A 27768-nucleotide genomic window follows, 5' to 3' on the forward strand; every position below is an offset into this window, starting at 1 on the left:
CAAAATATCTTGCACTGGTCAGTGTGCTGGTACAATTCTACAAAATAACACACACAAAAAGGACCATGACGTCATTCCTTAATCCCCGAAGATACTATCCCATGGCCCTTTAGTATTTCGGGAACCAGAGGAGCTTTTTAAATGGGTTTATCTTCTCACGGATGGTTAAATTTCACGCGTCTAAATTCATTTTTTTTTCTCCATCGATCCTTCAAGTAAGTGACTATTGTGTTCATTATGTGGTTTTGTGCTCCTCCTTCTGCCTCTGCGTGCATGCCTTGATGTCTATGTACATGCCTGCGTGTAGCATCAACAAACGTACTTGCGCTTCCACACTTTGCAGGGTTAGCATAAAGGTGCGTTGGATGCCGGTATTGACATGATAGGTATACTTAAAGCGATTTCATCATTATTCTCTCTGAATATTCAGTAAAGTATTGTATTTTGTCTAGTTCTGCAAAAGTCCATGAATTTGTCCTTCCAAACAGGTTTGTGACTTCGCTTAGATCTCACCTTCATGTTTAATTCTCCATTCACTTTTCTTCTTTTTTTTTCTTTTTTTCTACCTCTACTTATAATGCTTTTACTACAGATCTTTTTGTTTCTTCCTTTCTTCTTTTTATGTTTCTCTTTCCCCTTTAAAGTGGATGTCTAAACACTTAAATGCGAATTAAATATGGTGTATACTGGGAAAAAAAGAGCAAAACACTGCAGTTCAATATACATGTATTTTTTTGCGAAAAAAAAGGAATAGTGAAAAGTCTTCATTTGCCTCTAGATGGAAGAATATTGATCTGTACAGTAGTCGTTGTTCAGCAGCATTTCTATACTCAATCACCTGCCAAAACTGTCATCAGCAGGCCCTTGATCAAACCCTGATGAGCCCAAGGCCTATTGCACCCTGTCAGAATCACTACTTTACAATACCTTTTTCCTGTTTTATGAAGAGTTATAATTTATCATATAGTGATTTCTATCATAAGTCTATGGCTTTACACTAGATGTCTAAACACTCAAATATGTTTTAGATATGGTGTATACTGGCGAAAAAAAATACAGCAAAACACTGCAGGTCAATTATACTTGTATTTTTTTTTTTGCGAAAAAAAAGGAACAGTGAAAAATCTTCACTCGCCTCTAGACGGAAGAATATTGATCTGTATACAGAAGCAGCAGCATATCTATACTCAATCACGTGCCCTAAACTGTCAACAGCAGGCCCTTGATCTAAACCTGATGAAACCTATTGCAAGTACCCTGTCCGAAAAACTACTTTACAATACCTTGTCACCCAGGCCTGTACATGCTGGTTGCCGATGATAATGACACAGTTTGGGTTATTCAAGAGAAAGAAGAACAGCAGCAATACAAAATAGATGAAAAACAGGAAGGCAGAGATGGATGTCTGAATTGATTAGGAGAAAAGTTCTTCCCGCCGAAACTTGCAAGAAGATAAAATGTGTCACGAGGCCGGATGCTGTCACCTGGATCGAATTACTGCACTGACGTCATCAGGTGAGAACTCGACGCGAATCCCCGGATGGTGATGGGATACTGCAGCGATTCTTTTGATGAAAGTACATCGTTTTCGCCAGTTTCTTCTTCTTCGTCACATTCTAGGGAAGAAGACTTTCCGCACATACCTTCGAGAAGAGACGATACAAAATCTTCCACTTTGGGTGGTGATACTTTGAGTGCCTGTTAGCTGGAAAGGTAGACAATCATGTCAGTTAGCAAATAGTAGGGCCTATTCCTGATGGTTACACTTTCGAGCGGCACGATTCCTTGTTTACGCCTCCCCCCTCCTCCGGTTTGCCGACACACACTAACTTGTGTATTCAAAAGGCGCGTGACTTCACCGACTTTTGTGCATAAGAGCCACCTTTTGTTGTTGTTGTTGCCGTGATAGGACTTAGGATAGTGGGGGGGGGGGGGGCTGTATGGTGGTGAATGATGGAGCAGTCTACAATTTGGCATCCCTATGTTTTCACTTTACATACGAATCTAACTTTACATGTTTTACCGCGTGCAGGAATCATACAAATCCATTGTGTAGGTACTGCCAACACAAAAATAGCCCCAATAACTGATTTCAAGGAAACTCAACATTTTTGAGCGATATCTAATGTTTGCATTCCGGCAAACACAGATCGAAGAAGGAAACTACTAGGAAATTAGAGATGTATACTTCAAACATACATTTTGTGTTATGCTCTACACCTGCAGCGGTATGAAATAGAACTATGCCTGTACACAACCACAATTACCAACAAAACATCAATTCAATGATTGATAATTTATAATTTTCCAAACCACCGTGTTAGATTCTATATTCTCATCAAAGAAGTAGATCATCACATTGTAGGTGCTTTGCAGATTTGCTGTTCGATGATTCAATCTTTTGCGATCAAGTATCAAGAACACCAAAATAATTATATTTGGGGGTTGGGGCTTAAGGTATCTCTACTTGTCTGTTTGGATAACCACATTACGTGCATGTAATGAGCATGCACATACCACGGCGAAAATGCAGATTTGCACAATCACACATCCCTCACTAAATTTTTAGCCCACATAAAAACACGCCCACGACGTGTCTTGATTGAAGTCGCTTTTATGATTTGTGTATAGGGGATGAAACATCAGAACTTGCGGCTGGGGAAAGATGCATGGGAACTTTATTTTTATTTTTTTTTTGTATTTCTGGATTTTATTGATCAGATCAAAAACATTGTGCTTTTTCATAAATCATATGACATATACATTTTTGACATCACAAAACAAACATTTGATAGCATTCAATGATAGTAAAATTACCTCTCTAACACACGTTAACACCAATATTACTCTAGAATCGTATACACAGAAAACGAGGGAAAAGAAAGAAAAGAAAAAAAGAAAAAAATAGCCTTCAATGGAAACACTAAATATTACCAAATACAGGACAAAACAAACCAAAGGCGCAAGAACACACACTACAATCTAAAAAAAAAAACAAGAAAAAACAAAACAAAGGTACTACTAGTATTCACCTAGCTCATTTATGCACTCTCCGTAACTTCCTCTCTACAATAACCACACCCCGCCCTGGCTGGGGGGGGGGGGGGGGTGGTATTCGACGCTACAATCTTTGGGATGATAATGCAGGACAGAACAATTGTTTCATAAACATAAACTGCAATGAACGCCATGACAAGAGAGAGAGAGAGGGGGGGGGGGGAATTGGAAAAAGGAGTATAAACCGCGGTGAGGAAGAAAGGACCATCTGAGCAAGGGAAAGGAAAAAGAAAGGGGGAAGGGCATTTGACTTTCTATGAAAATATAATTTGTTCTATTTTCCTCCATTTTTGCCCAATGCAAATCAAATTTATTTTTGCTTTAAGCTATTTCTTCTTCAATCAAAGTATATCTTTTTACATATTCACAAAATGTTACCTTTGAGGACATAAACTTTGACACTTACAGCTTAAAATGAATTGTTTGCCTATTATTATGAAATTGTACGAAAAAACAAAATCGTTCCTTGGATGTATAACACCATATAACGCCTTTTGATATGAAAACAATTGCAAGGAATCAATTTTCTTTTTTTCCTCTTTAAACAATGATTCCAAGAATACTGACACCTTCCGGCAATAAAAAAAAACAAAAAAAAAAACACCAAATGTTCTATTGTGTCCGGTTCACCTTTACAAAAGGAACATCTTGAGTCATCTTTTCTCCCTATTCGAACAAGCCACGAATTAACGGGGATCAAATTATTCGGTATCCTATATTGCGTTATTCTTAATTTTGTATCAATTGTCAAACTGGCAGGTAATTTGAAAAAAAAAGATTGAACATCTTCAAATCCAATGTCATACATAACATCAAAACGATCAAAAACACTAGATTTTCGAGGGTTATTAAAATGCAGATATATATTATAATATAAATGCTTTGTTGTTACGTAATGTAATTCCAACCATCTACCCTTAATCCAAATTAAAGGAAACATACTCAGGGGTGTAATAAAGGGGTGATAATCTTGATGAAGAAAAACAAGCTTCTATTCACTTGGCATCTTCTTGAAGCAATCAAGAAGAGTGAAATACTGAGTAAACTGCAAACCTTTACCCTTACAATCCTTCCAACGCAGAGGTCGGTTGTATTCATCTAACATAAAATTTATCAGTTACCTTCAAAAAACCTTTCTCTACTATGTGTATTAAACATAGACTTTTCCATGAAACAAAATGTTCCAAATTATTTGATTGGGTATGCTTAATTCTCTGTACTGAAGGAGGGACCACGTTTCTAATACCTCAAAAAACCATCGTGAAACATTAATCTTTAACTATGAAACATCAAAGTTGCAGAAGAACAAAAATTCCCCTCCTACAGATGCTAACAAATTCAAACAAATGGATTTCCACCCTTTTAAACATGACCCAAATAACCTCTGCACCCATTTTATTTTTTGAGCTTGCATCATTGACTTTAAACAACACATTTACATTTTCAAACCTCCCTCCTCATAATCTTTTACTAAAACATCGCGCCTTATTCTATCTGGGCCTCTCCAAATAAATTCATAAATAACTTTATTTACGTCATGTATAAAAGAATGTGGCACTGAAACTATACTTGCGATATATAGCAACTGAGATAAAGTATAAGTCTGAACAATCTAAATTTTCCCGTAAAGGGATAAATCTCTAAATCTCCACCTGGGCAGTTATGATTAAATATTCAGCAAAATTCTTTGTAATTGTGCCTTACGGTCGTGAAAAGAATACGAAATTTTTATTCCTAAAACAGTGAGAGCAGATACAAATTCTACATTCCTAAATTGTTGCACGTCCGTCTCAGGTGCAGTAGTAAACACAGATGGACCAATTCGCATCACTTTTGTCTTATCATAATTGATTGATAAAGACGAACAGATGGCAAAATCATCTAAAATCTTTGCAAGATTAGGAAAACATTGATATTGTTAAAAGAAAAAAAACTTTGGGAACTTTATAGTCCGGTGGTTTGCTATAAGTAAAAATCGCTTTACTTTTACGATGTACTACTAAGGTCTGCAATCTCAGAAATGTCATAATGCATATATCTAGGAAACTTGGACAACATTTTATCGTTAGCAATCTCGACTTCATACCAAATAATACATAACGATGCAAAAAAGAGAAAAGTCCCTTCCCCTCTCTTGTCGACTACAGGCGTGGAACGAATGGTAGTAGAGCAGGTGTTTGGGGTGGCCAGCGCCAACAGGGAACGGATCGTGCTCTTCTATATAGCTTCAACAGACTTGACGCGGGTAGCATATTGCTACGGTCACCGCATGGAAAGAAATTGCGCGGAGTGAAATGAAATTACTCGGGCTTCCGATATGATTTCTGCACGTGCCCTGACACTCATCCGTAGCACCCAGAAATTAAATATCATCTGCTTTAAATACGAAGAACTTACAAAATTCAATGGGACACACGCATACAAGATGTGCGCAATGCATTGGCATATTATGTGCGTATATGCCGATCATGTAGACACTGAAGTCATGATTTGAGCATGGAGCTACCACAAACCTCCCTGGTTTTGAGCTAAATTTTGAAACCTTAGACTGCATTCCATTCCTACAGGGGAAAACAAGCGTTAACTGAGGACAGGCTCTGTACTCTGTAAACAAAACAACAGCAAAATAACCAGTAAAGATATTCTATATAAGATATGAATATGAGATGTCAATCACTGTAAAACATTTTTCGCAAACCATATTATACACAATAATGCAAATACTGATAAAACTATACGAACGTGGTAAATTTCTCATGCAAAGAGAACAAGGGAAGAACAGTACATGTACCGAACGGGAAAAGAAATTCAGGGTTAATACACCTATAAAACATACTTTGGTGCCACAAAGTTGTAGGCCCAGGATTTTACTTGAAATCATCACGCGCCATGACTATTCAATCTAATTAAATTGAAATGATTTTATTTCCATAATAAAGTAATACAAAGCAATACACATAACGCTTATATGAGTACATAACATTTTAAGGAACTTTTAATCTCAAAAGTTTCAACAAAACATGAACACATTATTATACTGATATCAACTTTGGGTTAGATAAATAAACAAGCAAGCAATACAATCTTATTTTGTAACTCTACATGTAAAAGAGTAATTCACAAGAAAAGCATAGCTTGTAAAATTTGTGAATTGCTCTAGAAGATGAGGGCATCTCCAGATCCGTCAAGGACTCTCTGTATGAAAATTTTGATATCCTCACGTCAGGCGAAACAATCAGAAAATAAAAAAGGAAAACAAAATCTATTGAAGAAAGGGCTATCTAAATTCATAATATTCAATTCTGTCATAATCAGCTCCCCATGTTTCTTACGAAACAAGATAATCGTTACACAATACATGTATGTAATATAGGCCTACAAAATGTCTCTAACTGAGAGATGCTGATTTGATGACCAGTCGACGGATTATTCTGGCGAAGAAACATGGAGGAAGCTGGGTTAAGCAGAGATTTTCCCTGCAGATTACATTATCTTGTAGAGAGAGAGCGAGAGAGAAGTGTGTGTGTTTGTATGCAGATTGTACATGTGTGTGTGTGTGTGTGTGTGTGTGTGTGTGTGTGTGTGTGTGTGTGTGTGTAGGGGGAGGGGGTAGCATACTTAAATGAAAAATAATGCAATCAGCATGTGTCAGCGCCCGGCTGGGGCTTTCGGTAAAGGCGCCTCGAGCCCCGGGGGAGTAAAAATACAGGCCTGGTCTGGTACTCGGACGAACGCCGCAGAATTTTCGCAGAGGTCAAGGGACAAAATCATAAAGTTAACAAGAGAATGACTGCATATCATAATAAATTATATACATACTTACGTGCCTGTGTATCATGTTTTATGTTTGCTACAATATTTGGTGCACATATACGAGCTGTTATTTTCTGATATTGTACGAAATAATTATGTTTGATTTGATTTCACTTATTTCATTTCCAAGAAAAAAATGCAAGCATTTACCATAAGACATTTGAATACATAATAATAACACAAAATCATTACAACATTGTAATCAATACGTTTGACTCAGAAACAATAAAGGAGTAGGCCCTACATGTATTTGGATATATGTAATAAATATACATGTATATACATAAAATTTGTATCCATATAGATAATGCATACATAGAAGTAATAGTACAATATTATCGACCTTCATCACCAAAGGATAAACATCCCACAAATACAAAAAAATGGCCTCTTTATGGCCTAATGGTCTATTGGTCTCTTACATCACTCTCCCCGTTACCCTAATAAAGGTGAAGAACTTGCGATCGAGACTTAACATCTTGTGAGCACTCCCTCCTTCTTAAAAATAAACCCTTAACAGCGTTCAACATGGTGCTTATAATTATATAGGTAAAAAAGTACATCGGAGACGTGCATAATAACAACCATAGACTGATGACCTGCAATACAGAAGCGCGCGTTGTGGCTATGTGCCGGACTGTTATGGATGGCTGACGGCCGTAAGACGCAGGGTCTAAATCCCTAGCAAGACAAGGCATATCCGTGTTTAACCTATGGGAACTTCTGAATTTCGTTGATATTTTTCGTACAAAATGTCCATTTTTGTCTTGTAAGACAGTTTTCACTCAGACCCAGGACTTATGGCAGCAAAAGAAAGACAACGGGTCGCATACTTTGGGTGCCAGATAGTCCCACGCGTGCATTTTGAGCGTAATGCAAGTGCTGATTTAACTTGATATGAACGAACATTTTTTATTCCCCAAATATATCATAGATTGTAGTGTAGGTATATTAGTAGAAATCATGAATAAAATTATAAATCTACTTTAAAATTATATGAACCTTACACTATATATACTACCTTTCAGCTGTACTCAAATAACTAATAACACCACAGCAAAGCTAAAAGTTGCTTTCGGCGTAAAATCCAGATGAATTACAGAACTTGTACTACAGTGCACGCGTGGGACTATCTTTCACCTGAAGGGTACCTCCCGAGTTGTACCCTTCATGCGGAACACTGCATTCACTTTCAAAATTGAAAATATCGCCTCTAATTCCTAGCAGTGTCTTTGTACAGGTATTTTACTATTTGTTTGTTTGTTTGTTTGCTTTTTGTTTAAGAAGTTGTCTTCCCCTGGCTGTCGTAAGTGCTGTAATGCACATTTTTACACGAAAAATTTCTTGACAAATGCTGGAGCTCCCATAGTTTTGAAGACGCAAATGCCTTGTCGTCTACTCGAGATTTTGACTTTGTGTGTGTGTGTGTGTGTGTGTGTGTGTGTGTGTGTGATGGCGCCTATGGCAGATCTACACGGTGAAATGGAAATAGACGGCCCTCTATAGTGTTCATAATGTTATGAAAGTACAACCAGTAGCTGTATTGCGCAAAATCCCCATTCCTGCTTCCTTAACACTGCCACCAACGTTTGGTAGGAAGCAGCACTTCAGTCCTTTCGAGTTTGTCTATGTCTATGGAACCTTGCGGAGCAGATTTCTATTGAATCTCTTTCTGGAGTGTTTCTAGTGACAACAACAAATACTGAAGTGATTAGCGTCTGTCATTATCTATTTCTCTGCTGGATATCGCCAACGCTTGTCTTAATCAAAATTACCCATATCTGTATGAAAATCAGGTGAAATAATTAGACAAAATATCGCCCATCCGTGTAGTCAGTAAGATATGGATTGCTGTCAGACTGGTCATAGTTATGGAACGTTAACTTTTGGACGTGGGTTTATTTATAGCAAACTGCAATGAATCGAGGGCGAAATGGCTATCAAGTGTCAAGCGCTTCGATGGCAACGTATATCTTTTCGTCATGCAAATGTTATGATTCTTCTGCGTGCCGTGCTTTTCTACGGACTAAATAGCCTTGCTTCTACTGGCACAGCCGCCACCGCGACCATCACGGTCCAACCCAATTAGTGATCTAATGGCTCTTTTTGCACGCTCGCACACCCGCTCAAAGGAGAGGAAAAAGCAAGAACAAGCAGGAACGGTTTTACCTATAGTGAGGCAAGTGAGACAAAAAGACTGAGCTTGCTATGGTCTCCATCCCTCTCTCACTCCCTCTCTCCCCCCTCTCCTTTCGACTCCCCCCCCCCCCCCCCCCTCTCTCTGACGGTCTGCTCTCACTTTGCCTATCCCACTAAGATCACTCACTCACTAATTGAGCGCTCTGCTTGCTCGCTCGCCGAGCTCAGTGCGTGCGCTCGGTTGAAACGATTGGTAGCGCTCCTCCGGTCACCACGAAACTACCACCAGTAAGAGTCCGAACTACCAGTGGAGGTCGGTAACTCTTACGAGAGCAAAGAAGCGGGGCAAAAAGATGGCGCGAGAGAGATAGATGGTAGGGTTTTGAAAGTGGCATAACGAATTAAAACAGAGGGGCGGCCAATCGTCTGCCGTTCGGATTGCTACCCCGGAGTGGGCCGTGGACGTTGTAACACCTCGCTCGATACCATCTTCAGTGATCTTACCATCGCCCAGCTACGGCGCGCAGCATCTTAAAACGAGACCGACGATGATTGAAATGCACTGGCCGAAGGGAAATTGCTGCCGAGAGCGAGAGAAAAAAAAGTGCAGCTGCAATTACAACCTCAAAATATGTGCACCGTAAATGTATCTATAAACCTGTATGCTCATAGTGTGTTTTTCTAATTGCATTACTTTTGTATTATGTTGGAGCTATCAATACGTCATAATTTCACAGGATTTTAGAGCGCTGCTGGTTTCTTTCTGACGCAGTGGAGATGAGAGAGGCAAGTGAATAAGTTAGTAATGGCGTCCAGGGGCTGCCAAGTGCGAACCTATTTGGAAGGACTTCCTGCCCACTTTCCCAAGGAGATAATCGGAAATTAACGACAAATTCTGGGATTCTATATCACGGATAGGCCCTTGTTCTTGTTGACATCGGAAATTATTTGTCGCGTTGAGCTTTTGAGACATCTGCAGTGTTGCCCAGTGCGGCTGGATTTATTTTGTTTTGATTATTTTTATGTTTCACTTTAAGATGCACCGAGTCTCTGACATGAGTGATGTATATGTAGGAGGTTATTTTTGCATTTGAAGAGATATGTTTTGCCTCAAGATATTGGTATAGGATACAGCGATGCAGGTAAGCGAAAAACAGCTAACCTGGTCCGAGTTCTCCGGGTGCTCGACCGCACACACACCAACATTAGCCAAAAGTTCGTCTTTTATTTTTTTTGATTGAGCAAAGCTGTTAGCTGCGTTCTGGTCGTTTCGTCGGACACGGATCACGGACCTCCAGGGAGATGGAACGTCGCCTACAAGCGTCCGGCAACAGTCCCACTTTGCTCGACATCGAGGAAGGCCGGGTCGACATCGTTGAGCGGCCAAGTGCCGGTGAGCAGTGCTGCCACTATTTCCGCGTCTTCGTCCAATTTCTCTTCTCTTACATCGGCTTGACCGCCATGCTCTGCGGTTACCTGTTCCTCGGAGCTCTGGTCTTCCGCTCCATCGAGGGACCCAAGGAGATGAAGCTAAGGGAAGATATTCACGAAGAGATGAAGCAGACATTTTTGGAGTTGTACTCGGAGGCGGAGAGATTTCCCGCCAAAAACTGGACAGACCTGGCCATCGACCGAATGAAGGAAAAGCAACGCCACTACGCTGTACACTCCATTGTCTTCTTGGAATACCTTGACGACACAGAGAAGTGGTCCTTTTTCGGAGCTATGCTGTTTTCTCTCACTGTTTTGAGCACCATTGGTAAGTCTTCCCACTTTATGGCTATGATTATTTGTATTATTTTCTCTTGTCAATATTTCTTGTTGTTCTTTGCAGTGCGCGCTATCATTTTTATTATCAGCTGATCATAGGTCGGTGTGTGTCATTCCATGATCAAGGTTTCCATAATTCCTCGTTACATTCCCAACTGCAACCATTCGACAGTCGTCTGTTGAATAAATCAATATCAAAATTAATTGGTGTAGTACAATATAGGAAGGGATAGATAAGTCAAAGGTTCATGTATTCCTTTGTTAAAGTGGGAGTTTGCTTCAAGTCGCAGTATATAAGGCTCTGCGTGTGAGTTGTTGCTCTTACTGTTGATTTGGGAAACTCAGCATTGCACTTCCACTTCGATGAAAAAAAAACCCACCACAAACACATCAAGCGGAAGACATTGCGAAATTGCTTCATAAGTTAAGGTGTGTTTATGATGAAAAAATGATAGATGAAAGCACGTAACTTGACTTGGCGATGACAGAAAAGAAGGAGGGACTTAGAAATGCAACGGACAGGTCTTTGTCATTGATCGACATGGTACAAGAATCTACAAATCAAAATCATGAATGGCCATAATTGATACTTTTTCAATGAAACTTCAAGAAAAAAGAAAACAAAAACGAGGCGATCAAAAAGGGAAAGAAATACAGAATGAAAGAGCATCAGAAAGATAACAAGGATAAGGAGAGAAATGAAAAGAGGGTAAGGGTAAGAGGAAAACGACATATGGAAGAAGACATTTTAACTCTAGTCCAGCCTCTTTTCCTCGCTTTTTAAATCAGCTTCGAGTTTGAGCTTGTTTTGTATCGAAAGTGCTTGGATTGAACAATGAAAGATCATAATAAGTTAAACTTGTTTTTAAGAAAATTTGTGCTGTGTTATTTTCATGCGCCATAGACAAACATTTTTTTTTTTTGGATCTTGGCCACGTTTTGAAGTGTTAGAGAGATGTTTTTAAAAGTTCAAATAAAGTCACGAGACTTTATCTCGACAACGGCAAGGTTTATTCAGTGCTGTGCTTTACACTGAAAAATAGTAATAGTACTTATCACTTATTTCCTTTTATTTCTTGAAGTTAAACAGACAAATCTGCACACTCTGAAGAAATAGTTGTCAAGGTGATGGCAGAAAAACAATACTGGGTCACTGAAAGTTCAGCCGTACAATGCAATCTAATAAATCTTGATGTCTTCATCTAGAAATGTAGCTGCGGCCGATGCATTTTCGTTGATAGAGTTAGCTCTTTTTTTCCCAGTATGCGTCAAAGTAGTTGTTATTCTAGACACGTCTGAGGATGCTTAAGCCGCTTGGAGTTCAATGTGTCGTCACTTACCGTCGTCTGCAGACACTCAGACAATTGATGATTTCAGCAATATTCCGCGTATCAAGGGATGGAGCACTGAGCCTCCCATATCTCCGAGGCGCAACATTGGGGCTTACCATCCAATCAAAGCTGGTATCTCTTTCAGCGTCGCTGCTCCTAACATTATTGCAGAGGCCTTGTTAACAGACACATGAATGTAGCCAATAAACGTTGAAATGACAAACCCGAATCCTATTTCAGCACTGTCTAGTCGACTGGTTATCAGCTGGACGAACTTTCGACAGCCGCTCTCATAACAGGGAAAATTGAAAGCTAAATGGCGGCAAAAACTTAACAATAACCACGACAGCAGCAAGAGAAATGACAGCTAATTATGATGACATCTTTTGGATTCCTCTCATTAATCGGTCATGTTATCAGCGTATCCATCGATCAAGTCAGCCGCACCACAGCTTCAAGCAAACAGAAGAGTAATCAATCTGAATTCTCGGTTTGTCTAATCCGCCTGCCGTCACAGTACCGCAATCAATTTTAACACTTACACGACACATTCATCATGTGTACATAATACTAGTATGTGGCGTGATGGATACTTTCTACGTTTGGTCACTTCTGTGATAACATCATAACCAATGAGATAAGATTGTCTTACGTTGGGATCGAACCCAATTCTGGTTTATTGCGAGGTATGGTGTGACAGCTCTGGATCGTTTAAATAAAAAATGTTTCCCTCACCTACTGTAACGCCATTGCAGCATTGAACCACCGGCGTTACAGTATCATTCGTTATCATGAGGCTGCTATGCATACATATTACTTAAAAGAACAAGGAAAGATTCAAACAAACTAAAACAAACACTTCTCCCTCTCCGAATGATATATTCACGGATTTCATAGTTTCTGTCTTATAAGCTTTCATTTTTTGTTCGTTTAACAAAACACTCATAAAAAAAGAGAGACCGGAATAGAAAGAATAGGGGGAAAAGAAGAGGAGGGCTAGAGAGAAAAAGGAGAGAGGGGGTAAAAAGAGAGATCGATAAAAGTGAAAGAACAACGTAAACAAATCGACGTCCTCCACAATGCCATGGTCGGGTTATTAGTTTGTCATTATTATCATTCTTAATTTTGTTATTAGGTTTTTTTTTTAATAATCGTTTTTGTGTGAGCACGCGATAAATTCATCACACCCCAAAACTTCGGAAAGACAAACCATAAGACGTGCCAATGTCAGCTGCTGCAAACACATGCAAACACACATACACACATACACACACACACATATTCATATATATATATATATATATATATATATATATATATATATATATGTGTGTGTAGGTCTATGTACATAAGGTATTAAATGCAGATGTAAATGTAAGTATGATAAAAAAGGAGTAATCTTTAAAGAATGTATTCCAAGAATTCAGTAAAGAAAATTGATATTCGCAATACCGATACCATGAGGAATTTCCTTATCACTCCGGACCATTTTTCCCCCTGAATTTGGCTAACTATCTTCTAACATTTCAATCTCTCTCTTGCGGTAAGCAATTTTCATCTCGCACGAAATATTATTCCCGTGCCTCACTTTAATAGGGTCTTGGTGTGCGGACGAAAGTAAATACGCCGCCCTCCCGCCGCTTAAGTGGTCAGTGGTCATTCAGGCATGGAAAGCGACCTATCAGCCATTTAACGTACTGATCTTGGGAATTGTCAGCTTGAATTTTGTTCCAGCAGAAAAAAAAAGAGGAAGAAGAAGCGATGAGTGAGGTAAACAGATTGGAAAAGCGAAAGAGCAGTGGGAATTCAAACGTATAGGCCTAAATGGCTTCCATATTTTTGTCTTTGATCTAATGTGTATAATACTTACGCACGCACGCGCAGTGCATGTAAATGTATATCATATCTAAACATATGTATATGCAATATACACAGTGTGTGTATAATATATATATATATATATATGTGTGTGTATATATATGAATATGAATATATATATATATATATATAGATAGATATATAAAATAGATATATATATATAATGTGTGTGTGTGTGTGTGTGTGTGTGTGTGTGTGAAGTGTGTATAGGTACTAGGTAGTGCATTTTGATGAACATAATAGAGATTGATTTTGTGACAGTGTCACAGAAAAGACGGCACAGATATTAAACTGCGGTATAGATATGAGTAGAAGACCTATCTTGGAGTCCTCGGTCCAGTAAACACAAGAGTTGGTGTCATACCAGATCCTTTCTCCACAAGTCGATATATGTGACTTGACCTTTCTGGGCTAGAATCGATTACTCTAGAGTCCAGCAGTAATCTCTCAACTCTTCATCAAGTCTCGCCTCCTAATATCTCTTCACCGTTCTCCTCCTCCTCCTCCTCCTCCTGCTTTTACCCCTCTCTACCAACCAATATCCACCGCCTTCCCTCGCTACACATTCAATCTAAATGCGCTCTGTTCCATATTTTCCAGAGTGTTGGTGGAATTGTGTAGAGGGAGTGGTTGGACAGTCAGAATTCATAATTGTACATGAGTTCATGTGATACTTGTTCCAGACGAGTCGCTTGCGTTCTAAACGATCACATTCTTTCTGGTAATGAAATATTGTGTCCTTGTCTAGTTTCAATAATAATGTTTAATCAAATGTTTATTTATTTATTCATCTATTTTTTATTTATTTTATGTATGTATGTATTTCTGCATGTATGTGTGTATGTATGTACATGTATGTATGTATGTATGTATTTATTTCATGTAGATTTGTATGTGTGTATTCATTTATTTATTTAGTATCATGTGAGAAATACCTGTAATCTGCGAATATCAATTATGATAATGGAGAGAAAAAGAGTTAATGTTGTGGTTTTCAAGCCCTCTATACAACAGCTATAGGAAGATAACATACACACTCCATAAAAGACAAGACCATACATATTTTCTTTAATTTTTCAATCAGCAAACAAGAAAACTCGTAGGGTGAAAGTTACTGTCACATAAGATTGTGAAATAGGACACTGTCTTGGGGTTGAATCTACTTTTTACACCCGAGCAGAGCAGTTGCATGCTTTAAAGGAGAACGACCACCAGAACTCCACCCTCTTGTAAAAGCATCAAAAGCCATTATCTTTACCAGCGGGAGAACAGTGAGGAGCGATAGCATGTTTTTTTTATCTCGCATACACCTGTTTCGACTAAAAGTAAGACATCACACAGGAAACAAGTCGTAATGTTATCTCTACAGTTGTCTCAATGACTGATTTGCGGAGTTAAGTACATTGTTAGCTGAATGATACTGGTATCGTGTTGACATTCCGTTCGTGTTTATTGTGTGTTCCAGTCTGAATTTATGGATAAGACTATCTTTCTTCAATGAATTCATACTCCATATACGTAACAAGCATTCATGGTTTTTTTTTTATTGACTAGCTACGAATTGTCATCATTTCTCGGCTGTAATTGCCAAAATGTATTGGACTCTGTATTTCGCTTCCTGGAGATATGTTCCGACCGTACAATTCAATCGTTAGAATTACATGTAAGTGATACATTCAATCAATGACTACTTGTGCCTCTCTTTCGTTATTCATTTATTCGCATTACCACATAGGCACTTGAAAAGACAAATGATACATGAGGTATGTATTTGCCTAAAGGAATTTTGTTTGCACAGGTGTCTGACATCATCAGCTGATGAACTTGTATATTTCATGAGTGCCTACGTCTCTCAATAGTTTTCTGATAATTAGGGTCCGAGAAAAGAACAAAACTGTCGTGTACATAAGGACGAGGTTGTGCGAACTCCACTATCAGTTTGAAGTTCTTCAAGAGTTAACTCAGTGAAATTTACACTTCCTTGAAATTTACACAGGTGGCGATCGAGAGTTTCACTTCCGTAGAGACTGCGTGTAGATTTCAAATTTTGTCTCCAGTTGAACAAGGTACTTAAAAGGGCACAGTCCCCATGAAACATGTTTTTATTCATTAAGTGCACATGTGTGCACTTAATGAATAAAACAAAAATGTTTCAGTTTAAAAAGGGACCCATCGGTTAATATAGCGATAGAATTGCACAATTCTTTCGCGAGACATGACTTCTTACATGTTCTAATCTATTCGATAAAATCCCTGCGCCAACCCCCGCAATTGCCAAATGTATCGATACAAGTTCTTCAATGTACTCTCCCTTGAGAATCATGTACACAGAAAACGTGCCAAAGTGTAGGTTCCCCCACACGCACGAATTCCACTTACAAGATAACCTATTGGCAACGAGCAACTAGATGGGTTTTGGGGAGATCAAAATCTCTCGGGAAAAGTGAATCGAGTGTGTTTTGGTAGTTGTAAATCTGCACTTTTTTGTCCCTTTTTCTTAAATAAAGTGGCTCACTACTGTACCCATTTCGAGGCGAAAAAAAAAAATCAAACATTTTGTGAGAACATACTTGACACCCCCCCCCCCCCAACAATGCAGATTGCTGCATATAGTGACATTAAATGATTTCTATCACGTGAGGGCGGAGTAAAGATATGGAATTTCATCAATTTTTTTTAAATCCGTTGCTTTGGTTGGATGATGCAGTTATTCTTTTCTCTTTGTTTGAAATGGTAGATATTTTTAAACATTTTGCATTTAATGTAAATTCACAAGAGCTTTCTGCGGAATCTTTCGTTTTGATTGTATTTTCCCTCGTACGAAGAGAATGCAGTTTGGAGACAATTACTTCGGAACTATTCAAAGTGTTTTTTGTTTGTTTATTTGTTTGGTCGGTTAGTTGGTTGGTGTTCTTGCACTAGAAATTGACTCCTCTCTATTTGTGTAGTAAGGCAACGACATTTCTCTGAGACTTGATAGCTTAATGCAATGCAGGGCTGTGTTGGCTGGTTTGAAGCCGTTTTCACGCCTAAGCTCCTCCTGCGACAAAGGGTGTGGTAGAGTTCACCTCGCCTACGCCACCTTATTTCACCGAATTTGCCTTGTCACTTTGTTGACATCTAAATCTCGGCGCTGATGATACGGGTGCACGTCACGAGACCGACACCCACGAGTCATACAGCCCACGAGTCACACAGCTCACAATTCATACAGCCCATGAGTTATACAGCTCACGAGTCATACAGCCCATTAGTTCGACACTAAGCTAACAAGGCCCACGAGACCGACACATTAAGCCCCGTGTTCTATCTGTCGAACTCGTGGGCTGTTTTTACCTAGTGTCGAACTCATGGGCTGTATGACTCATGGACCCTTTTTTCAAAGTCGAACTCGTGGGCTGTACACTCGTCGGTGTTGGTCTAGTGGGATGACTCCGATGATACTTATGGGTCTCATGAGCAAACATTAAAGCGATACTTAACACGTACTGGACCATTTATTTACAACAAATCACCATTACTCTTCTTTCTTGCGTTCATTGTAACACACCACATGGCATAAATCGAAATAAGAAACTATACGGATTTGACGTTTCTCTCTTTTCTATCCGTCTCTTTCTTCTTCATTGAAGAAATATAGTTTGTACAGAGAAAGGATACGTGTACATATAGTCAACAAGAAGATGGGATCATTGTAACAAATGTTCTAGTATTATGTGCTGACCAGTGGGTAATGAGGGTATAGTAGCAACTATTCAGGTTTTCATCAGGACGACCCCCGCAAACTAAAAGCCCCAAACATTAAACAACCACAACACAACACAACACAACACAACACAACACAACACAACACCACACAACACAACGCAACGCAACGCAACGCAACGCAACGCAACGCGACGCAACGCAACGCAACACAACACAACACAACACAACACAACACAACACAACACAACACAACACAACACAACACAACACACCACAACAAAATACAACACAACACAACACAACGCAACACAACACAGCACAACACAACACAACACAACACAACACAACACAACACAACACAGCGCAACGCAACGCAACACGGCACAACACAACAGAACACAACACAACAACAACAACAACTTTCTGCGCGTCTGTATTTCTTTGCATTGGCTGTTTATCCTGTATAATACCTGTGAGTCTTTTTCTTTTTTGTGATGCCTTCCAGTGTCGACTTTGTCTTTAGTCCGAGTCTCCATCATGTCACGTGCCTGTCTTATGACGTCAGAGAAGTATCTTTATAAAGTACCTTCTCTTTTCATTTCTTCATGAAGACGCATCGTTATTGAATGGAATGCACGAAACGATGCCTCTCTTTTCACAAAATTGCTCTCATCTGCGTTGAATCAGCGGGCAATAGAATTTGCCTTCACGTTCTCCCTGTTATCATGTTACAAACTGCTCTCTGACCTTCCTATGGTATGTGTGCTTATTTCACTGAATGGCTCCACATGACGGACAAATTAAAGACGCTGCATGGCTTATATAATTCTGAGCTGTAATAAAACTATTATAATTTATATGCAGATATTCAATGCATATGTTTACATATATACATATTTATTTATTTATTAGATCATATGGATATAGTTGATTGAACATTTAGTTACGTCTTTATTCATTTTATGGATATCTGAAGAATTTTTTTTAATATCACTAAGTGCTGCATTCAATCTAAAGTACAGTAAAAAAATTGCAACAAGTTCGATGGCATAGCTAAGCTCAGATAAATTCGCTATGTATCTTAATTCATCTTTTTTTTTCATTTCATCACTGTACATATGTATATAAATATATATATATATATATATATATATATATATAGATATATGACGAAGAATCAAGAAATAAACTAGTAATGCATTATTTTGCAAATAAAGAATGAGTTTATTGTACTCAAATTTTCGGTGGCCTCCACCTTTTTCAGGAGTCTCGACGGGTTCAATTTGTTGTTCAGTTTGTTTTGTTTTTTGGTACCGTCATTCCCCGTCGAGACTCCTGAAGAAGGTGGAGGCCACCGAAAATTGGAGTACAATAAACTCCTTCTTTATTGGCAAAATAATGCATTACTAGTTTATTTCTTGATGCTTCGTTATATTGAAGCCAATACGTGAATTCGCAACATGTTTATATATATATTTGCCTGTAGCCCACATTAGGGAGACAAATGGGGGTTATAATGTGTATATTAAGGAGACAGTTTCTCAAAGGAGACAATTTGCTGTCTCCTTAATGATTGCACAACTTGTACCATCTTACTGAAAGGATATTGGCGTCTTTTGCACTCTTTTTCGTTTAGAGGGAACCAACCTTATTCTGCATTACCACTCGGTCATGTATCATAATTTAAAGGTGGAAGACAGGATAGGTTAGTTGTTTTCATCGTGTATATCTGTAGGGGTTATAAAGCGACATAAAGGAGACTTTCAGTTTTTGGCTATTTGTGGAAAGAGGAAACTGTATATCTTCATTACAAAGGTGTCAGCAACAAATATATCTTTTCTATACATTCTGGTACTGGTATCATCAAATATACTTCAGAGTTGTTCATTAAACATGCACTTAATTGAAAAACAGCCCCTCGAAATTGCACTTTTTGATCCTTACGCACCGTTCACATTCGATCGGCTTTTCGGCCGCTCGCGCGCTACGTACGCCTCCCCGCGCGCGCGCGCCTTTGCATGATAATGTCGCGACAGTACCAAAACACTTGCACCCAGAAGAAGATCAGAAAAGAACAACATGGAATCGCGAGACTTTGCAAATTGTACTGATCATGGAAGAATTGTGGGGTAAGTGATCACTGAAAACCACTCTTTTTTTAAAAAACATTCATGTACATTAGATGCATCTATTAAACAGGCGAGCCGTCGTATAAACAAGTACGGACACACGCAGTGGTGGGGCCTAGACTATTTCCAGAGTAGTCCCCTATGGCTATGACAGTGTTAACGTTATTACTCCGTTGTTACTACTAGTCTAACGTTAGAATCTAGTGAAAAAAAGGAGCAATCGTGAGCTGGAAAAAGAAATAGAGTCGCAATGGTTTTCAATGCGACAGAAATCACATAGTTTTCACCAAGTTGCTGGAATTTTTTTGTTTTATGATGCGGGAAATTGTAACGTCCTTTCATCATCACGTATCAGTTTAGTCCCATGGGTTGGTTCTGATGTACGGTTACACTCTTGATCAGTACGCGTATGAGAGCTCTCATCCGACCACCAAGGGCAATTAAAGAGTGCCAAGACTTGGATGCTCTCTTGAATACGAGTACACGTACGCGTGCTCCAGGGGGTATGATGATCGGGTGTCCAAGACATTGACACCCTAAAATTATCCTGTATCTATTTTTAGCGATAGAAACTTAAAGGTAGGGAATCCCATTTGCATGCCTTAAATGAAGAGTTCTATAAATACAGTGGTATGTTGAAGAGAGTATCATTTTAGAAACTCCGATAAAGTAATGAAAGTGGAAGGTAAAATTTTGAGTACATTTTTATTGACCGTTAGATTTTGAATTCAATATTTTTCGGGGATCACCGTAAATTCCAGTCGATTACTAGGCTACCTTTTCAGACCCATGCGGCGCCATGCACTGCATGTGTGTCCATCATGTATTTTGTGAAGAAAGTTCATCAAAACTTACAAATATTTCTATAACGGATACATTCGTGCCACACACTCTATAGTATCAGTATGTTATTACATCAGCTCTTATACTTGTAGATTTGTGTTTGAGAGTGGATACGGTACTGTCACTGGACATTTTTTTTTCCCCTGTGGTTCTGAATTCTGTACTCAGATGATATTTTGGCCAAAAATAGCACCAGTTATTCACAAAGCCAATTACGAAAAATAGTTCAATCTGATTTTTGGAAAATAGACTTCAAACATACCCCTCTCCAAAAAAGTTGTCTTGATTTTCGTAATGGAATAATCAACATCTCACATTGTGTCCTTGCTCCAGAATCCTAATTCATACCCACAATTTACCTTGCACATTCCTACTGAGTGGAGGACAAAGGAAAAAATCAGCCAATGAGGGTCAAATTTCATGTTTTACTGTGAAATATCAAATCTGAATGTACAGTATTCATATAGTTCATATGCAAAAGAATCTTGAGATTAATTGACATCTTTATCTAAAGTAGTTTTTTTTTTTTTTTTTTTTACATTTTTGTGGCACATTTTCATGATTTTGGTTGATACCACGATCTGTGAGGCTAGTCTAGGAATCCCGCGCATACAATGTATTGGATGTCATTAGTACGTGGAAATGTGCACGTCCGGAATTACCTTGCTGTCCAGTAATACCCTACCGTACCTGTATATACATTGTAAATCAAGAAGTAAAGCATAGATTCCAGATTTATACATGTTTCTCAATCCTGCAATGTATATGTCTCTTTGAGCTTGTACACGTAAAGGCGGCTAGGGTAGGTTCTGTGCTGAAGTACCGAAGAGTCCACATTGGTTGTACATCAGAATTTTATAATGTTTCCTGTAGGCCTACAGTGTAGACTCACTAGAGTCTGATGTTGTTAGTTTATGACAACTTCTAAGCAATCTTTTGTTGTTTAGTTTTTGAATGGTGAGTACAATAAAGTCAGAAAGAGGTGGGTTCTTAACCAGTTGAGGATGAGTCGCAAGTATACTTGGGAAGGTGTCTATGGGAAATGCATGTTGTAGCAAAATCAGTCCATCCTCAACGGGTTATGAGACTAGTACTGTGTCAAAGACAGTGTATTGCATTGATGTGTACATTTTGCCAGAATATATGAGTCTCATGGGAAATTTCACTAGAAAATCTGTAAAAGGCAAAACCTACCCTTTGTTGAATTGTATACCTTTTCTTGGTTTTTCTTCTTTCATTCATTTTTTTTCAAGAACATACATGGGGTTAATTGTGGAAAACTTTGCACAATAGCATCAAAGTAATATGAATCGTCTAAAGTGTCAAATAGCCTATGCTATTACAGGGGAAACTCGGTATAACGAACACTGCTATAACGAGATATCGGTTATAACGAGGAAATTTTCCCGGTCCCAAATTTCCTTCCACACAAGTCTATGTAAAATGCTACTCTTATAGCGAGATCGGCTATAACGAAATAACTGCTAAAACGAGATAAATTTTGTGACTTCCAAACAAAGAAAAACATAGTCAATCAAACCTGCTATAGCGAGGTAAAGCAAAATGCCTTCGGTAAAGCTTTACTTCGCCTGTGCTATCATCTTCCGAGATCGTAAAGCTTGATGCGCCAAAAACTGTCTTGTACACACATAATCATTTTCTTCAGTGCACTCCAGCTAGCACTGCATACTGTACGTGTAAGTGTGTGTGTGCGCGCACACTGATACATGCAGAAAATGTTACATTATTGTATACACAGTGGCGTATCTAGGGAAAACGGCGCCCGGGGCAAGCTCGAAAATTGCGCCCCTAATTTCTGAAAAAGACTAGTGTTCAACCCCAACCCCATCCCGGTAGAGACTTTAAGCAAAGTCCACATTATATGTTTTTCAAGCCCTCAAAAGGGGTCTTTTTGAGGGTGATTTAAATGTAATGAATTTTGATAAATTTTGGCGAGCGAGCGCAGCGAGCGAGCCGAAAATTTGTGTATTTCAGCTGACAAAACATGGAATTCTTGTCATTTTTTGCTTATCAAATCTTACAATTCTAATCAAGATAGTGACGGCCTTATAGATAACGATTTATCTATACCAAGAAACTGAGTACTTTAAAAATATTCTGAATCAGCAGGGGGGGGGGCATTTCATGAAGCATTTTGTCCGACAACTTGTCGGACAAAATTTGCTTTCAGCCAATCAGAAGCAAGGATTTCAGTAGCTTTTAACAGTTTGTCAGACGAAATATCTGACAAATTGCTTCATGAAATGCCCCCCCATGTACGCGCGAGTGAGCCGAAATTTGTTTATTTCCGCGTCATCATCACGTTTTGTTCTTATCTCCTTTTTAATTTTGATAAATTTTGGCGAGCGAGCGCAGCGAGCGAGCCGAAAATTTTTGTATTTCAGCTTACAAATCATGGAACTCTTAATTGTCATGTTTTGCTTATCAAATCTTACAATTCTAATCAAAATACAATGTATAGTGACGGCCTTATAGATAACGATTTTTACTAACAAACTGAAGACTTGAAAAAATACTCTGAATTAGTACGAGCGAGTGAGCCGAAATTTGTATATTTCCGCGTCATCATCACGTTTTGTTCTTATCTCCTTTTTGTTTTGATAAATTTTGGCGAGCAAGCGCAGCGAGTGAGCCGAAAATTTTTGTATTTCAGCTTACAAAACATGGAACTCTTGTCATTTTTTGCTTATCAAATCTTACAATTCTAATCAAGAAACAATGTATAGTGACGGCCTTATAGATAACGATTTTTACCAACAAACTAAGGAATTGAAGAAATACTCTAAATTAGTACGAGCGAGTGAGCCGAAATTTGTATATTTCCGCGTCATCATCATCACGTTTTGTTCTTATCTCCTTTTTGTTTTGATAAATTTTGGCGAGAGAGCGCAGCGAGTGAGCCGAAAATTTTTGTATTTCAGCTCACAAAACATGGAACTCTTGTCATTTTTTGCTTATCAAATCTTACAATTCTAATCAAGATACAATGTATAGTGACGGCCTTATAGATAACGATTTTTACCAACAAACTAAGGAATTGAAGAAATACTCTAAATTAGTACGAGCGAGTGAGCCGAAATTTGTATATTTCCGCGTCATCATCATCACGTTTTGTTCTGATCTCCTTTTTGTTTTGATAAATTTTGGCGAGCGAGCGCAGCGAGCGAGCCGAAAATTTTTGTATTTCAGCTTACAAAACATGGAACTCTTGTCATTTTTTGCTTATCAAATCTTACAATTCTAATCAAGATATAGTGACGGCCTTATAGATAACGATTTTTACCAACAAACTGAGGGCTTGAAGAAATACTCTAAATTAGTACGAGCGAGTGAGCCGAAATGTGTATATTTCCACGTCATCATTACGTTTTGTTCTTATCTTGTTTGATTTTTTTGGCGCCCCCCCCCCCCCCCCGTATGTTCGGAACCGTTGGCGCCTTCTTTTGATCCAATTGGCGATCGCTTCAGAACGAAAGAAATTGCAGCCGCTGCTCAGTGAAACATTTTGTCTGCTAAATATAAAATGACATGTGTGAACATAATAGACATTGTCATTTTGTCCGCTTCATCATCACATTTTGTTCTTACCTTCTTCTTCTATATAAAATTTAGAGAGCGAGCGCAGCGAGCGAGCCGAAAATTGTATTTCAGCTTACATAACATGGAATTCTTGTGTGAACACAATAAACACTGTCATTTTGTCCGAGTCATCGTTATGTTTTGTTTTTATCTTTTTTTGATTTGGTTTTCTGCCCCCCCCCCCCCCCCCCACCATTCTTCTCCCCCCCCCCCCTTTCCGGTGAGTTTCTTCTTCTTCTTCTTCTTTTCTTTTTTTTTTTCTTTTTTTTCTTCTTCTTCGTTTTTTTTTTTTTGCGCCCCCAAGGAGTGGCGCCCGGGGCACGTGCCCCCCTTCCCCCCCCCCCCCTAGATACGCCACTGATGACATCATCATGACGTTTAGCAGGTGTGAGGCAATCTGATGCTGTGATTGGCCTTCTACGTAGGGAATTCCCCATCTTCACACACACGCAGTCATAATGTACATACAGAATGTGTCACATACACACACAAGACCATATTCAAGCTTTCCACACAACACACACCCATATAGGATAACCACATACCAATCCACAGACGATCTTGATACAATCGCAAGCTATATAAAATTACGAATTCAAACATCTACAATTAATAAGAAACACATTCTTGTTTGGATTTCCTTAGCGAAAAACATCTTCTTACCCATAAAGGTGAGTAATTCCCTCACACACAATATCAAGTTATCAGTATTGATTGAAATATGATGGGTAGTCCCACATGTGCAAATTAATGTCTTTATGTTATGCCTTCTTTTATGCCTACTGATATAACGAGATATCGGCTATAACGAGGAAAATGACTCGGTCCCGACCATCTCGTTATATCGAGTTTCCACTGTATATGCAAATAGATACTAGTGGATACATCGAATTTCCTTGTTTTTTAATTTTTCTGTTGTCCTCTCTCTTTTAGGAGCACATCAGTCCCACCTTCTCAACAGAGCTGACCTCTTGCTCCTCCAGCACAGAAATTAACCCATTGAGCAGAACATCATTCAACCAGATATCTCCACCTAACCCAATTGGTCCCCATCCTCCTGTACCAAGAGAGCATCCTCCAGATTGTCATTTGGGAAGGAACATCTCTGCCTTAACTTGCCATCTCAGAATCTGAGCCAGAAGCGATTAGAAATCACTCAGTTGTCACAGTGCTACTGGGTAAGGAAAATGCTAACCAGAGAAAGAACAATACAATGGCCCATGTAAGCTGTGTTATAAGAAATCATCAGTGAAATACATCTAACTCTCTACTGTACAATCTGAACCTTAACAATTATTAAACAGGCTTGCAAAAGTATTGTCCATAGAAGTATATTTTATATATATATAAAATATGTCAATGCACATTAGAGACCTTTAATTCAGCCCTTTCCTTGCAGTGTTTGTGGATACCAGCTTTGTGCTATATGCATGAAGAGCCATCATGATATGTGTTTGTACAAAATAATCACAAAGTTTTCAAATTGTTTTGTCTGTGAAGGTACCTCCGATGATAAGCAAGTCTCATGCCCAGTTTTAAGTGTACTTGATGTTAAAGATTCACTTTGTTTGTCAAATTAATGACACTTTTCGGACAAAAGTCATAGTATACTTGAAGGGCTTGTTATTGTCATGCCAGATGACATTTCACATGTAAAAAGAAACAAACTTTTGAAGAACTGGACAAAAGATTTTTGCAGGGATTCTTGGAAGACAAAAAATGGCAATGATGAGCTAACCTTAAAAACAAACTTGTTATTATTAAAGGGGATGGCTAGTAACTGATCAGTGGGAATCAGTGGGAGTGCTGGAGGATGATTGTTCCAATCCTTATGGGATTCATTCGAGTAATGTGCAGTTAAATGTTTCCAGGTTAGCATGCCTATACAGTGTAGGGACGATCGTTAACGGCCTGTTAAAGGGATCGTACAGTTCTGGTTGAGACCTAATTTCAGGTTTCTAACATTTTTAGGTGAGATAATGAGAAATCTCATCTGAAATATGAAAGAGCATGCAATTTTATGAGGAATTCAACGTTTATTTGATAAAAATGGGTTTTGAAATGGCTGAGATATCCAAAAAAGAACGATTCTAATAAAGTGTGGGACCCACACTTTGTAACGATCGCTTTGTTTTACTTTGTTTTTGGATGTTTCAGTTATTCCAAACCCGATTTTCATCAAATAAGATGAAATAAACTTTGAATTCCTCTTAAAATGGTATGCTCTGTGCTATATCAAGTGTTTTCTTGGTATCTTGCAAAAATTCGAAAGCCTATTTCTCATCTCAACCAAAACTGTACTATCCCTTTAATGATTGCCCCAACACTGTACAGGCATGCTATCCTGGAAACACTGAACTGCTTATTACTTGAATACAGGACCATTCTGAAGTACAGTGTAAATAGTTTCCACACAACAATAGATATATAATGTACTCTTAAATGAATACCACAAGGATTGGAACAATCATCCCCCAGCATTCCCACTGATTCCCACTGATCAGTTACTATCCTTCCCCTATAAGCATGGTGTTTCTTCAAATGTGCAAGCTTTGTAGAGAAGTGGTTACTTCTTGCTTTTAACCGTATCAGAATATTTTATGCTGAAGTAACTGCATGCTGTATGCATGGATAAGAGACAGCAATCCAGACCTACAATGAGAACGCACACACACAAAAAAAGAAAAGAAAAAAGAAGACATGTATGCGAAGAGGAAATTTTTCATCAGTTTGGAAAGTAATTTAACCCATTCATACAGCTGTTCAGAAAAAGAAAACTTGGCTTTTGTCTCACCCACCAGAGGTAAAGGCGAGACTAAGGAATCCAAATGGCGTCCGTCCGTTGTCCGTCCGTCCGTCGGTTGTCCGTCACAAATGTTAAAGTTTACCTGCAAGACTCTCTTATGATGCATAACTTGGCAATTGTTACAGTAATGGCAGCCACACTTGGGTGATAGAAGTAATAGGGGTATCTTCATGTTATGGTGTTGTCGGAGGTCATGTGATGATGTCAAAGGTCATAAGAGGTCATATATTAAAGAGTACATGTATGTGCAAGACTCTCTTGGTGATAAGCACAATCAGGGTATGCAATCATGACTTTCTCACTTTAAAAAATTGTAACTTCTGTTCTAAAAAGAATGCACCAACTGACTTAAAAATTCACATGCAGCATGCTAAGACATCAGTAATCACATGTGGTAAGACAATAGCTAATTTCTTCTCATTTACTGTTAATTATTAAAGATTAATTACCAAAAAGTCCCCCAAAACCCACGTAATGCGTCAAAAAAGCGTTTTACAACTTACGTAAAATCGAGATTTGAGGTCCATATTTTAAGTCTACCCCTATGTGTTTGGTATCAAATTAATGGATTTTTTCCTGGCATTGCTTGCATGCAATAAAAACACAGTGGTTCTTTCAGCTGGAGAAAGTTATAAGGTCTGAAGTCCCATCCTGGTAGGAGTGTAATGCTGGCTTATTTTTGTGACATTGTGAC

At 38.6% G+C, this 27768-nt stretch overlaps 1 protein-coding gene across 1 annotated transcript in view; it reads left to right on the forward strand.

The window, feature by feature from the left end:
* The first annotated feature begins 9222 nt into the window (after window positions 1-9222).
* The window catches only part of LOC139716891 (uncharacterized), a 154897-nt gene continuing 136351 nt past the window's right edge, over window positions 9223-27768 (forward strand). The window contains exon 1 of the mRNA XM_071628418.1: window positions 9223-10768. Coding sequence (XP_071484519.1) covers window positions 10312-10768 — 457 coding nt within the window. The 5' untranslated portion in view covers window positions 9223-10311. The remainder of the gene's footprint in view (window positions 10769-27768) is intronic.

This window comes from Diadema antillarum, unplaced genomic scaffold (assembly GCF_040938485.1).
Source record: "Diadema antillarum isolate AM-2024a unplaced genomic scaffold, OU_Dant_1.0 scf00000071, whole genome shotgun sequence".
NCBI lineage: Eukaryota > Metazoa > Echinodermata > Echinoidea > Diadematoida > Diadematidae > Diadema > Diadema antillarum.